General features: G+C 40.4%; 1 protein-coding gene across 1 annotated transcript; it reads right to left on the bottom strand.

Annotated features, from left to right (window-relative positions):
- Window positions 1-2,872: 2,872 nt before the first annotated feature.
- LOC123505060 (oplophorus-luciferin 2-monooxygenase non-catalytic subunit-like) lies at window positions 2,873-6,293 on the bottom strand. The gene is made up of 4 exons (XM_045256088.1): window positions 5,474-6,293; window positions 4,157-4,276; window positions 3,564-3,719; window positions 2,873-2,989 (listed from the first exon to the last, which is right to left on the bottom strand). Exons 1-3 carry the CDS (start codon window positions 6,252-6,254, stop codon window positions 3,565-3,567), a joined length of 1,056 nt encoding a protein of 351 aa, XP_045112023.1. The 5' UTR covers window positions 6,255-6,293; the 3' UTR covers window positions 2,873-2,989; window position 3,564.
- Between the last annotated feature and the right edge of the window lie 6,970 nt (window positions 6,294-13,263).

Genomic DNA, 13,263 nt, shown 5'->3' with positions numbered 1-13,263 from the left:
AGAGAGAGAGAGAGAGAGTAACATGAATTCCTCGCCCTTCATAACAATTGCTCGTATGACTCAAGCATGAGGACCATGCGTCGATAATCGATATAGAATCAATCAATCAATCATAGGGGGCATACGCCGGGGGGCGCGTCGCCTCGCCTACCCTATGACGCCACTCCAGGCGGTCACGCCTCGCAAGTCTCCATGCAGGCTCCCTTACCATTCCAAGTAACTCCCAGCAGGAGGCATCGACTTGCCGCAGCCATGAGTTTTAAGGACGTCTTGGCTTCCATGCTGGGTTATTCCTTTCGGAGACAACCCGATATGCAGCTGCAGATCGGCTTCCGGGTACCATGCCACATGCCCATATAGTCGCAATTGGCGTTGACGGACTATGCTAGTAATAGGCCTCGAATCAGTCTCACGGAGCAATCGCTGATTTGATACAAAGTCGCACGCAAGGTAACTCAACTTCATGTTGAGATCATCTTGCCTCCAGCTCAAGACGCTCTAAACCTATTTTGGGATGATTTCTCATCTTAAGTCATGACGTCAAATACACACAAGTTGTATGTCTGTGCCTATACACCATATAAAATGCATTATATTTTCATATAAATTTTATGAAAGTAGACCATCTTTTCTTTATGTAAGAAGGAGAAACGGCCAAGGACAAAAAAAGAAAAAGAAAAAAGTGAATAGTAAAGAAGAAAAACAAACAAACCACTGAGATGCCGGTCCCTAAACAAGTTAAAAAGATAATTAATCAAAAGGGGATCCTAGGATGATAGTGGGAGTCATCAACTTTTTATTATTTTCTTATCTCATTTTGCGTGAAGAATCTATGAGTAACTAGTGCATGTAGTTTTGTGCAAAGGAAGACCTGATTGTATATATTTTCTTCTTATCATCATTATCATCATCATTGTCATCTTCATTATCATCATCATAATCATCATCCCCACCACCACCATCATCACTATATGTTATTACATTACTGTCCGTTTCAGGCAATGGGATCTTTTACGACTGTCATAACAATTGAAAAATGAATAAATGAATGAATGAATATATATAAAAAAAAGAATGTCGATATATAGATGAATCATATTGAACAAACAAGAAAGATATAAACTCAAATGTAGAGATCCTCAGTGCTGCAGGAAAAAAAAAGAAAATCAGGGAAATTTACCAACAATAATTGCGGTGATTAGCTATAAGGTTGGCGGGATGGGATGTAAGGCCAACAAAACAACACGGTAATGTCACTAGCGGGGTGGTAGGTGGGTGAGCACGCAGGCTTCCTGGCTTGTGTCACTGGAACATACAGTTAAAACCTCATTCATTTCCACTTCCTCGTTGTTTTGGCATGGGATCCTGTACTCGTTCAACTGAGTTTCGAGGTTCTTAGAGATGATGGCAGAGTTACAATAATCAATTAGTAAACAGAGAAAGGAGAAATAACCAGACGAAGATAAAAGTTTGAGCGTACGTAATATTTTCATTCATTCTCTCTCTCTCTCTCTCTCTCTCTCTCTCTCTCTCTCTCTCTCGTGAATGGGAATTGGTTAAAAGGAGGTGTGACGGCTTTTGTCTAGAGGCCGCTGACCTTCCCTCGACTGCTGACTCCTGGCCTATGGTTGCTTCCCTCTTGGCATATTAACGTTGGTTCACCAGGTCCCAGGAAGACTTGTTGCAGCTCTGTTTCTGAGCTCCTTTGCTTCTAGGACAGCGTAGTAATTTTCCTTACAATACCGTTAAAAATCAGCCAATCTTCAGGTCTTTTCTGCATCATCCTCATTCCTTATACTTCCCGTCAGGTGTAACGGGAGAAGCTGTGGGCGGGAGGTCACCGGGATAACCAGACTAATTGCCAAGTCATTGTGTGTGTGTGTGTGTGTGTGTGTGTGTGTGTGTGTGTGTGTGTGTGTGTGTGTGTGTGTGTGTGTGTGTATGTGTGTGAGTTATAAAGCCGTGGTTAGAAAATATATAGCTGAGGATAAAATCAATAAATTATAAGTAGAAATGCAGCATGTTGGCTTGTGAAAAATGTTAAAACTTTACTTATCACTACACACACACACACACACACACACATACGGTTCACAACTGATATTGCCAAGGTTCAAGTCCCGGAAGCAGCAAGGCAGATGGGCGAGCCTCTAAACGTTGAGCCATCTTATATATTCACCCATTATCAAGTAATTATATAGGAATATGAGTCCCAGTGTGTGGCATATGAGTGGTCTTGGTCTTTTCTCAATCGTGCTACAGCTGATAGTGTAAAATAATGACAGTCAGTAATAGCAAGGAACATTAAGGAGCATTTAGATAAACCTAACTCGATAAATCAGTCACAGCATGGGGGGGAAGTCTTGCCTTACGAACTTACTGACTTTTTTCAGTAAAGTTTACGGGGCGGAGGATAATGGAGATAGTTATGACATCCTATACCTGGACTTCAGTAAAGCGTTTGCCAAGGCACCCCATATAACAAAGGATTAACAGTGGTAGCCAATCTGTTCTGCTGGCATATATAGAGTGTGATGTTCAAAAGTGCTGATGCTGATGTGAGGATTGTTAGGCAGGACAGTGTTAGGTCTTGAAAATAAATAAATGAAATATGCTTTATATCAGAACGTCCGTGTTTGGGTCGCTATATAGTTTGTTGCCTTTCTGAGTGTGTCTTTGGTGACTTTGTTCTCTCTGGTTGTTTCAGCAGGCGATCGTGGGGAACACTGACGTTGATGGGTAGATATATTTTGCAGTGATGTATGTATGAATTAACATATCATATATCATAGAATATTATAGAATATTATAGAATAGATTTCTTTTCTTGCATAACAAAAAACATTAATTTAAGGAGAACAGAAATGCTTGCTAAGTACAAGTTTTTATGTAACATTCTGAAAACTTAGTACGGTTTTGATGATGAGATACAAATGTCCTCTAAAGCACTTCATTGTAGATACAGTGGTGTATTTATGTTCTTCGTAACCTGGAAAAGAATAAAAGCAGAAACCGAATCACGCTGTTATATGGATAGGTCAGTAATAAAAATAGATAAATGAGTAAATGAATAAACAAGTAAACAAACAAATAAACATATGAAGCATCTTTTTGTATAGCCATTGTACTGCGTGGGTTCATACAGTGCTTGGATAGAAGTGGAGGAGTGGAGTTTGAAAATAAGAATGTAGGACTTGGTAGAATTAATAGAAAGTGTAGACAAAGGCTGTGGAAATATTATAGGAACATAACACGAAACTGCAAGAGATTAATAAACACACACGTGGCAGTCAATGTATAATAGAAGGAAAAAAAAAAACTAACTTCCTAATACTTCTTAATGACTCTACACCAATATTTGATCAAGGAGTCTATTCTAGTCATGAGTGACGGTGATCCGGATGGTGGAACAAGCGATAGAACGCTGGTGTTTCATTAGCCTAGACAAGGGAGTGGTAAAGATTGGGTTGCTCTGATGGAAGAGATGTGCAGCCTCTAGAACTGAAGGCACAAGGATGACGTTTAGCATTCTCTGCTTTCGTACACCAACCAGCCTTCCTTACCTCATACAAAGGGGCGACACATGGTGATGTATAGGAGAGGGTCGAGGTATATTACCATCTCGCCGTTAATGCATTTAGTAGTATCGGTGAAGAGTTTCCGATATTCTTCATTCAGAACTATCCACGCTATATCGCACCCACACAGCAATGGGTTCTCTGTAAAAGAAAAAAATAAATAAATAAGATAATAAATAAATAGATAAATAAATTGATTAATTAATTAATAAATAAATAAACTAATTAATTAACTGATAAAAATAAGGAAAACAAAACAAAAAACATATGCCAGGATATGCGAAGTCGAAATATACAAAGTCCAGCCAAACGGTGGGGCTGACGAAGATATGTCATCAAATAAGAAAGATGCTCCTCGAAAAATTATCAGCCTGGATGTGTTTCCGAGACTGAAATCTCCAACTTCATATGCTAGGGACACCAAAAGGCCAAACCAATGTTGTAGCCTCAGGGGGTATGACGGTGCGGTAAGAAAATTAGGACCTCTTCAGTGGGAGCAACGGATTAACAGAATAAATAATAAAAAAAAAAAAAAATCACACACACATAGACGAAAGACAAAGAGCTGTAAGACTCACCAGACAAGTCGATGCGACCATAGGGAAGCCTTAGCTGATCAAAGATGTGCTGCCAGTGAAGCTGTTGCAGTTTCATAATCTCGTTCTTCGCCAATGACAGATGCGCGTTGCTAGCCAGACCTGGGGCGACCATGACGAAGACAAGACACGAGAGAGAGAGAGAGAGAGAGAGAGAGAGAGAGAGAGAGAGAGAGAGAGAGAGAGAGAGAGAGAGAGAGAGAGAATTACAATTATTAGGTATGACAAAAGAATTGTATTTAATTCTTGTGTGTGTGTGTGTGTGTGTGTGTGTGTAATTTTACCTCGGTCATCTGCTGGTCACCCAGCCAGTCTTCCCCATTACGGAGCGAGCTCAGAGCTCATAGACCGATCTTCGGGTAGGACTGAGACCACAACACACTCCACACACCGGGAAAGCGAGGCCACAACCCCTCGAGTTACATCCCGTACCTATTTACTGCTAGGTGAACAGGAGCTGCACATTAAGAGGCTTGCCCATTTGCCTCGCCGCACCGGGATTCGAACCGCGCATTCTCGATTGTGAGTCGAGCGTGCTAACCCCTACACTACGCGGTGTGTGTGTGTGTGTGTGTGTGTGTGTGTGTGTGTGTGTGTGTGTGTGTGTGTGTGTGTGTGTGTGTGTGTGTGTGTGTGTGTGTGTGTTTGTTTGTTTGTGTGTGTATGTGTGTCTATGTGTGTGTGTGAGTGTGTCTGTGTGCGTGTGTGTGTGTTTCACTGTTTGATCTGCTGCAGTCTCTGCCGAGACAGCCAGACGTTACCCTACGGAACGAGCTCAGAGCTCATTATTTCCGATCTTCGGATAGGCCTGAGACCAGGTACACACCACACACCGGGATAACAAGGTCACAACTCCTCGATTTACATCCCGTACCTACTCACTGCTAGGTGAACAGCACCTACACGTAAAAGGTGACACACCCAAATATCTGTGTGTGTGTAATTCACTGTTTGATCTGCTGCAGTCTCTGACGAGATAGCCAGACGTTACCCTACGGAACGAGCTCAGAGCTCATTATTTCCGATCTTGGGATAGGTCTGAGACCAGGCACACACCACACACCGGGACAACAAGGTGACAACTCCTCGATTTACATCCCGTACCTGCTCACTGCTAGGTGAACAGGGGCTACACGTGAAAGGAGACACACCCAAATATCTCCACCCGGCCGGGGAATCGAACCCCGGTCCTCTGGCTTGTGAAGCCAGCGCTCTAACCACTGAGCTACCGGGCCGTGTGTGTGTGTGTGTGTGTGTGTGTGTGTGTGTGTGTGTGTGAAAACACTTGGACTCACTCACCTATTATAGCGTCATGGCGGACCATAGTAATCTTATTGTTGGAAAAGTCAAGGAGGGTCATGGAAGCATTGGGTGTGACAATGACCCCGTCCTCCACCTCCTTCAGGTTGTTATCTGAGAAGTCCAGCACGCTCAGTTTGGTCGACGTAGTGAAAAGACCTCGCTCCAGCTTCTCCTGGCTGGTGTGTGATAAGATGATCTGCTCGAGTGAGGGAGTCTTAACAAATGCCTCTCCTTCAACCACCAGCGGCCTGTTTCCAGTCACATCTAGTAATTTCAAGACTGGTGACGCAAGCTGTGGGATAAGGCTGAGGTTGTTGTGGGCGAGGTGCAGAGCCATGAGACGCGTATACCTTTGCAAGGATCCGAAAGGAAATTGAGCGATTCTGTTCCCGTCCAGAGCGAGCATTGTCAGCGTCGATTTGGACTTATCAAAGGCGTACCCGTCAATAGCGATGATCTGTGTGCCAGTGATATTAACTCGCTGGAAGGTTGCCTCTCCAAAAGTGGACTTCTCGAGGGAATGGAGACGCTGATTCATTGGGTCATGGATAATCTTTAGCTCGTAAAAGTCAGGCGTCGGGAAATTAGCGGTGAAGCTTCTGGCTAACTCTATCTCGTCCTGCACGCCTGAGCAATCCATCACAAGTCCAAGGGGATCATCATCGAAGCACAGGCAGGGGTGAATCTCAGCAGGTAGTGGGCAGGAGGATTTTGTGACGGCACCCACACCGCCACCCATCACCAAACCTACCAGGAGAGGCATCATCACAGACTCCATCTTCACCGTGTTTACACTGCCGTTGCAGAGGACACGCTAGTGGGCTATAAAGGCGTCTCTTAGTCACCATGGAGCAGGTGTTTATCTAATCATCTAGTGCAGGAAACAGACAGGTGTTCTGTATAGTGTGAAGAGATGCAATACACTAACAGTAAGTTCTCATCTTTGTAACACACACACACACACACACACACACACACACACACAGGCACATGCATGCATGCATATATATATATATATATATATATATATATATATATATATATATATATATATATATATATATATATATATATATATATATATATTCCTCCTCCTCCTGATAAGGTTGATAATGTTGTCATTGTGGTCGTCGTCGTCGTCGTCGTCGTCGTCGTCGTTGTCGTTGTTGTTGTTGTTGCTGTTGTTGTTGGTTCTTCTTCTTCCTTCTTCTTCTTCTTATTATTATTATTATTACTATTATTATTAACTGGGTCCCTACGCTATGATTCTCTAAGGGCACCCACCCCAATTCATTCCAAAGGTCGACGAAACAGTGTAATCTTTGTTACCTACTCACTAATGGGATCAGCAATAGACTTGAGTCGTGTTCTGAGTCCATGAAAACGATGCGATCTCATTAACGCTTAGACTGGATGTTGGACTTACTTAGCGAGACACATCGGAGGACCCAGCTAGCATCTGTTATGGTCAGGATTGAAGTACTATAACAACAATGGTACTGTGTCACCATCAACAACAATAACAACAACAATAATAACAAGAACAACAACAATGATGATGATGATGATGATAATAATAATAATAATAATAATAATAATAATAATAATAATGATGTTTATAGCAATAATAATAATAATAATAATAATAATGATGTATTTTTGAGACCGTGGACAAACTTTGAGCTGATCCACGGACATATTTTTGCTTCACGGCATCACCAGTTGGTGGTATCACTATGCAGTTCATTATTCTTTGTACTTTTGATATTTATGTACCGTGCAAATTCCCGAGTCCAGACAGTTATTTCATAATGATAGTGATTCGTACCAAGAGGCTTCGGAACCTGTTGGTCGGAGGTGTAGTAACTTACCTATATCAAAATGAACCGAATACGTACTTGAATAGTGCTTCACGGGTTCACCTTTTTATAATACAATCATTTAGTAAACAAATTGATCACGAAACCTGCATTTGTAAGGAGTTTTGCATGTAGGAAACAAATAGGCTGTAGTATGTAGTGTTCTTTATATAACTGTTGCATGAATACCAAAGAAAAAAAGAAAATATGTAAAATATCAAATGTTCGAAGATCAGCTGATTCCATGACGTTGAGTAGGTGAATAATAATGGGTGATGGTAATATGTACGTAGCCTATATAAGATGGAAGTGTGTTTATGAAATTCTTTATATTAATTTACTAAATTATTTGGAGGAAAACGCTTATTGTCATTAGGATCAGCCGATATCATGACGTCACCACAACTCAGGCGTGGAGTGGTGACTGGTGAGCAGCGGCAGCCATTGAGAGGCTGACAGAGAAGGGATGCTTTGTGGTGTACGGTTTTGCTAGTTACGGACTGATCAAAATACCTCAGGGACTTCAATATAGTGGAGCAAGAACAACAAAAACCTTGTAGTGAAGATGAAAAGAATAGTGCAAGGAAAATAGTGTGTAATAAATAAGAAATGATGATAAACAATGTGAACAGTCTACATGAGCGGTGGAGACCGAGACACTGTCGAGCAGTTTCGTTGTATCTTCTATGTTCCTTTTCATTGATTTTATCGTTATATGTCGGAACATAAACTAACAAAACAGTGTTGATATGTTGTTTATGAAATACTTTGATGTAACATTACAATAAGTAATTTAAACTATAGGCTAACTAGAGGATTATAAGTGAAATGTTACGTTAGTGAGTGCAAATAGTCGGAAAGCCGCATCTCCATAGTAGATTTCACTATTTTATGAAATGATACGGTTATGATTTCTTGGCAAAACTAGAATGACTCGTGACAATGTGGGTGCACAAACTCTGGAAGTGAGAATGTTACACCTCGCCTAATACCTCGTACAGTAAAAATTAGCGCGTTGCATCAGCCTCGTGCAATATGGCTGATCTGATCTTCATTGGTGCCGCTGTATACTGCTGATACATCTCTCCGCCTCTCTCATCTTCATGTAAGGTAAATAAATACTGATTATAATGCAAGTTTCATATTTGATTGCAGGGACTGAATAATATTACCGTCTATGTGAATTTGCCAGCAAAATTATGAAGATGTGTATTTATCTTGACCTGAATGCCTGCCATGTGGCGCTAGTGACCATGGTATGGATCTCCAGATTTCTCTTTCGTCTGCTAGTCTCACCAGATTGTCCATTCATCTCCTTACTCTTCCAATAGATCCAGTCCAAAAACTTTATTGTCTATCTTCCTCTTGTTCACCCTCCATCCACTCTTTCCAGTAAGCATTGCCATTACAAACTGTCTTTTCTTAAGATGTAGACAAAAAATGTTAATTGCTCCATGTATGTTCTATAGCAAGAATCTTTTGGTACTTTTGCGTTAACACTTTCACATTCGTTATTTCAGGGTTCAGGACTTGCTTGTGATATTTCTTAATGAAACTATAGATTATCGATGAAACTTCTTAATGAAACTATAGAATATAAATGAAGTGTTACGTTTGAGGAGCAGAAAGGAAAAAAAATCTAACCTTTACTCGTTGAAATTAATATAACATGAGTGTATGTATTACATGCTGATGTCATTTAATTTGATACTTAGTACACACACACACACACACACTACACACCGCGTAGTGTAGTGGTTAGCACGCTCGACTCACAATAGAGATGGCCGGGTTCGAATCTCGGTAAGCGGCGAGGCAAATGGGCAAGTCTCTTAAATGTGTGGCCCCTGTTCACCCAGCAGTAAATAGGTACGGGATGTAACTCGAGGGGTTGTGGCCTCGCTTTCTCGGTGTGTGGAGTGTGTTGTGTTCTCAGTCCTTCCCGAAGATCGGTCTATGAGCTCTGAGCTCGCTCCGTAATGGGGAAGACTGGCTGGGTGACCAGCAGACGACCGAGGTGAATCACACACACACACACACACACACACACACACACACACACACACACACACACACACACATTGCCACTATAAATCATGTCTTATGAGAAGAGCATACCAAACGATCACACGCATAGTTCACCACATTAGAAGAAATTCATCAGTGACGTTTTCACACAGCTGTTGTGTAACATGAAACAAAACTGAACTATTAAGTGCAAGAAGAAATTATTTATAGTACTTGGCAAATTTTAAAGTATTTCTTGAAAGAAGACAATGTTTTGATATATTAAGGGATTATAAAGTGAGAACCTTCTCCATGTATTTCACCAAAGTAAATAAAGATGATATGTCGAGTCAAGTTTTGGTTCATTATGGGTTTATGGGTGTCATTCAATTTCAATATAAATGGCACCACATAAGCCCTTCCACTCACAATAAGCCTGAATTTAGGATAAAACTTAATCCTTGTTGTGCAGGTGATTCTTGGCTTGATTTTTTTTAATGTTTTAGGCCTATAGCGCCTGTAGGCACACTTGAAGCGCTGTTCAGCTTCCGTCCATTAGTGACGCAGGCAATTTTATTCATAGTGGTACCCATATTAGGGTCCATATCACCACCCAAGCTCATCTTGGGTGTAAAATAATTACACCACCTTGAACCTGGGTATCATGGTGACATGTAGGTAACTTTATATCCCTCGAGAAGTGACAGCTTCAAAGCGGTATGTGGTGGGATTCGAACCTACTCTTATGCATATCCCCACAGTCTACACAAGAATATATCTCATCTTACTACTCACCTTTACAATATTCCTACGAGTTATGCATTTTTGGTGGTGAAACAGGAACATTTAGACTGTAGCTATGGCGGATCGACTTAGGTTCTGCCTTCTCTTGAGATTTTTACTGTGATTCCAGTCACATCCTCTTCATCATGATCAACATTATTAAGTTCTTCTGATGCTGTATTAAGTATCATCTATGCCCTCTGACAAGAATGGAAATTGATCTAATGGTTGGAGGACCACCTTAGTTTCTCTTATTTCACTTGATAATGTATTAGATATGTCCTTTTGATATCAGGATTCGTCTGTGGAGTGGCACTGTCTTCGTGAATGATTCTTAGTATATCATATTGTGATGTTTTCATATTACTGGTCCTAATATTCCTAACTTTTACTACTATATCACTATCTTTAACTATTATCCTAAAGAGGCCAGTGTAAGCTGGTAGTAACTTTGAGGATGCCCCAGCACTAGGCACTCTGGAGACATAGAGTATCATAAGAACATAAGAACATAAGAAAAGAGGGAAGCTGCAAGAGGCCGCCAGGCCTATACGAGGCAGTCCCTGTGTGTTTAAGCTACCTAATTCCATCTATCATCCCCATCCATGAACTTATCTAACCTTCTTTCAAAGCTCCCTATTGACTCAGCCCTGACTACATGCCCACTGAGACTGTTCCACTCATCAACCACTCTGTTTGAAAACCAGTTTCTTCCCATTTCTTTCCTAAACCTGAATTTTTTACGTTTAAACCCATTATTTCTGGTTCTGTCTCCGCTACTGATCCTAAGAACTACATTCATGTCCCCTCTGTTAAAACCTTTATACCACTTCGATACTTCTGTCAGGTCTCCTCTTATCCTACGTCTCTCTAAGGAATGCAAATTAAGTTTATTCAGTCTCTCTTCATAGGGAATATCCCTCATTCCCTGTATCTTTTTAGTCATCCTCCTTAGCACTGACTCCAACAGAGCTATGTCCTTTCTAGAATGTGGGGAACAGAATAATTGTACCGCATAGTTAAGATGTGGCCTGCCCAGCGCCAAGTATAATTTTAGTGTTACTCCAGGAAGGACTCCTGCTTTTAACACTTTTAAAAATGAAACCTAATACTCTATTGCTTCCTTGTACCGAGATCGGAGCTAACTATGACTCCTAATAAATCTTTCTCATACTTGGAATTTCTTAGTGCTACGTTATCTATCGTGTACCTATTGCTTGGATTATCTCTACCTACGCTCAGTACCCTGCACTTGTTAATATTGAACTGTATCAGCCATCTATCTGTAAAATGTGCTTAACTGGGCTGATGGCTGAAATACCAGTATCGTCTGTTGTGCTCATGAAGTGCTTGTTGGCAATCCATTGTCTACCATAAAACCCGTGCTTTGTGTGAACTGTGGAAGTATTTGAAATGCAAACCTCATTGGTGTGTAATGTGGAATGTATAGCGTTGCTGATCATATTATCAATGTACTTGCCAGATACATATATTCATGTTGGCAATCCCACAAAAGGTTACCCAGTCTGCTTGCTTGAAGTTAAACTTGGGAGAGTGAGGGACAGGTAGGATGTTGTGGACATAAGAAATGCAGAAGCTTGCAGCTTGCTTCCAGGGGAGTCATCAACGTCGATGACTTCCTTATGGAGTATAGGTATTTGGCGAAAACAAAGATATATTGATGACAGATGCATTACCAGTCGAATCATCTACATATACATTGGAGACTCAATACTTGAACGTCTTAATAATCAAACTTTTCAATACTTGAACGCAAAACTGCGATTTAATACTCAACAAAATACCTGATAGTCCCACACACGTGGTTGTAATGTGTAAACAAAGGCTCCCTGGCCTCAATATATAATGTGGACATATCAATCCTCTTTAAGTCCTTATTCTTACCCACTATCAAACATTAAGTCTTGTTTTGATTAAGTTTTAACTGCTTGGATTCCATCCATCTACCAACATCATCCATAATAAGTTTTATCTTTCCTGCAACATTATCTACATTGTTCAAGGTCATGTAAAACTGTGTGTCATCAGCAAACAGTTTGAAGTCAATGTCATGTTTTCTTTGTATGTGTGATAGTTCAATAGTATATATATATATATATATATATATATATATATATATATATATATATATATATATATATATATATATATATATATATACAGAACAGAATAGGACTTAAAACACTGCCTTGGGGTACTCCTCTTTCTAAAATCTTCTTGTCTGAGAAAGATTTACCAACTTGAACACAGTATTGCCTGTTTGCAAGATAACTTTCTAAATATGTTAGTGCATCTCCATCAATACCGACAGACCTGCAATCTAAAAGAAGCAATCTGTGAACAACTGTGTCAAATGCTGCACTTAAGTCCAGTAAAATTAGCAAACCACATTTTCCTTCATCCATCAGGATTATCAGATCATTGATAACTGAGCATAAAGCTGTCTATAGTTCTAGTATTTAGTCTCCACTGTACCATTCTTTTAGACTGGGTGGAATCAAAACCTTTATGCTTTATTAACTCTTCTTCAAATGATTATCTTCAGCCTCTCTCATATCGTAGCAATGTTGAATCTCTTGCTGTCTTCGACCTCTATTTTCATGCTAACTCCTCTTCAGATCATGTTAACTGATCTAATGATTTGTTAGCTTCATGCCTCCCCCCCTCCCATGCCCTCGCTGTACAAGACCCTTGTAAGTGGTTCCTTTATGAGGATCGCTGCCCTTCATGCTGTTCAAACGGCAGCAAGTACCGCTGTATAAAATCCGCTAAGAACTGTCAGCCATTCAGAATCTCCTCATACTGCTGTGTTAGCCCAAACTTAGATAAAACTAGGCGATATATGGTTTCTCCAAAGGGAAAGCAACAGAGTGAGTACCTTTCTTGTTTCTTGACAAAAACATCAGAGATCGTCATTAATACTAAATATATACAACTTACAATATTGCATGGCAAAATAGTATTGGTATGCGCGTATTTATTTGTCTGAAGGGTACAAGTGTAAGAAGAAATGAAGAGGAAAAAGATGTGTGTTTTGTGCTTGTGAAGGAAAGCGAAAGAAGCTAGTATTAAGTAGACATAGTTTTCAGAAATGTGTAAAATGTGACTTGTACAGTA

The sequence above is a fragment of the Portunus trituberculatus genome, chromosome 17 (genome assembly GCF_017591435.1).
Source record: "Portunus trituberculatus isolate SZX2019 chromosome 17, ASM1759143v1, whole genome shotgun sequence".
In the NCBI taxonomy this organism is placed as follows: Eukaryota; Metazoa; Arthropoda; class Malacostraca; order Decapoda; family Portunidae; genus Portunus; species Portunus trituberculatus.
This window is presented reverse-complemented; position numbering and strand designations above follow the sequence as displayed.

Bases quoted from the DNA above. Each gene is read 5' to 3' on its own strand.
- LOC123505060 (XM_045256088.1), bottom strand. From the start codon at position 6,254: ATGGAGTCTGTGATGATGCCTCTCCTGGTAGGTTTGGTGATGGGTGGC. The intron at 4,277-5,473 runs GTGAGTGAGTCC...TGGTCGCCCCAG, and splicing joins CCGCCATGACGCTATAATAG to GTCTGGCTAGCAACGCGCAT. The intron at 3,720-4,156 runs GTGAGTCTTACA...TTTCTTTTACAG, and splicing joins TGGTCGCATCGACTTGTCTG to AGAACCCATTGCTGTGTGGG.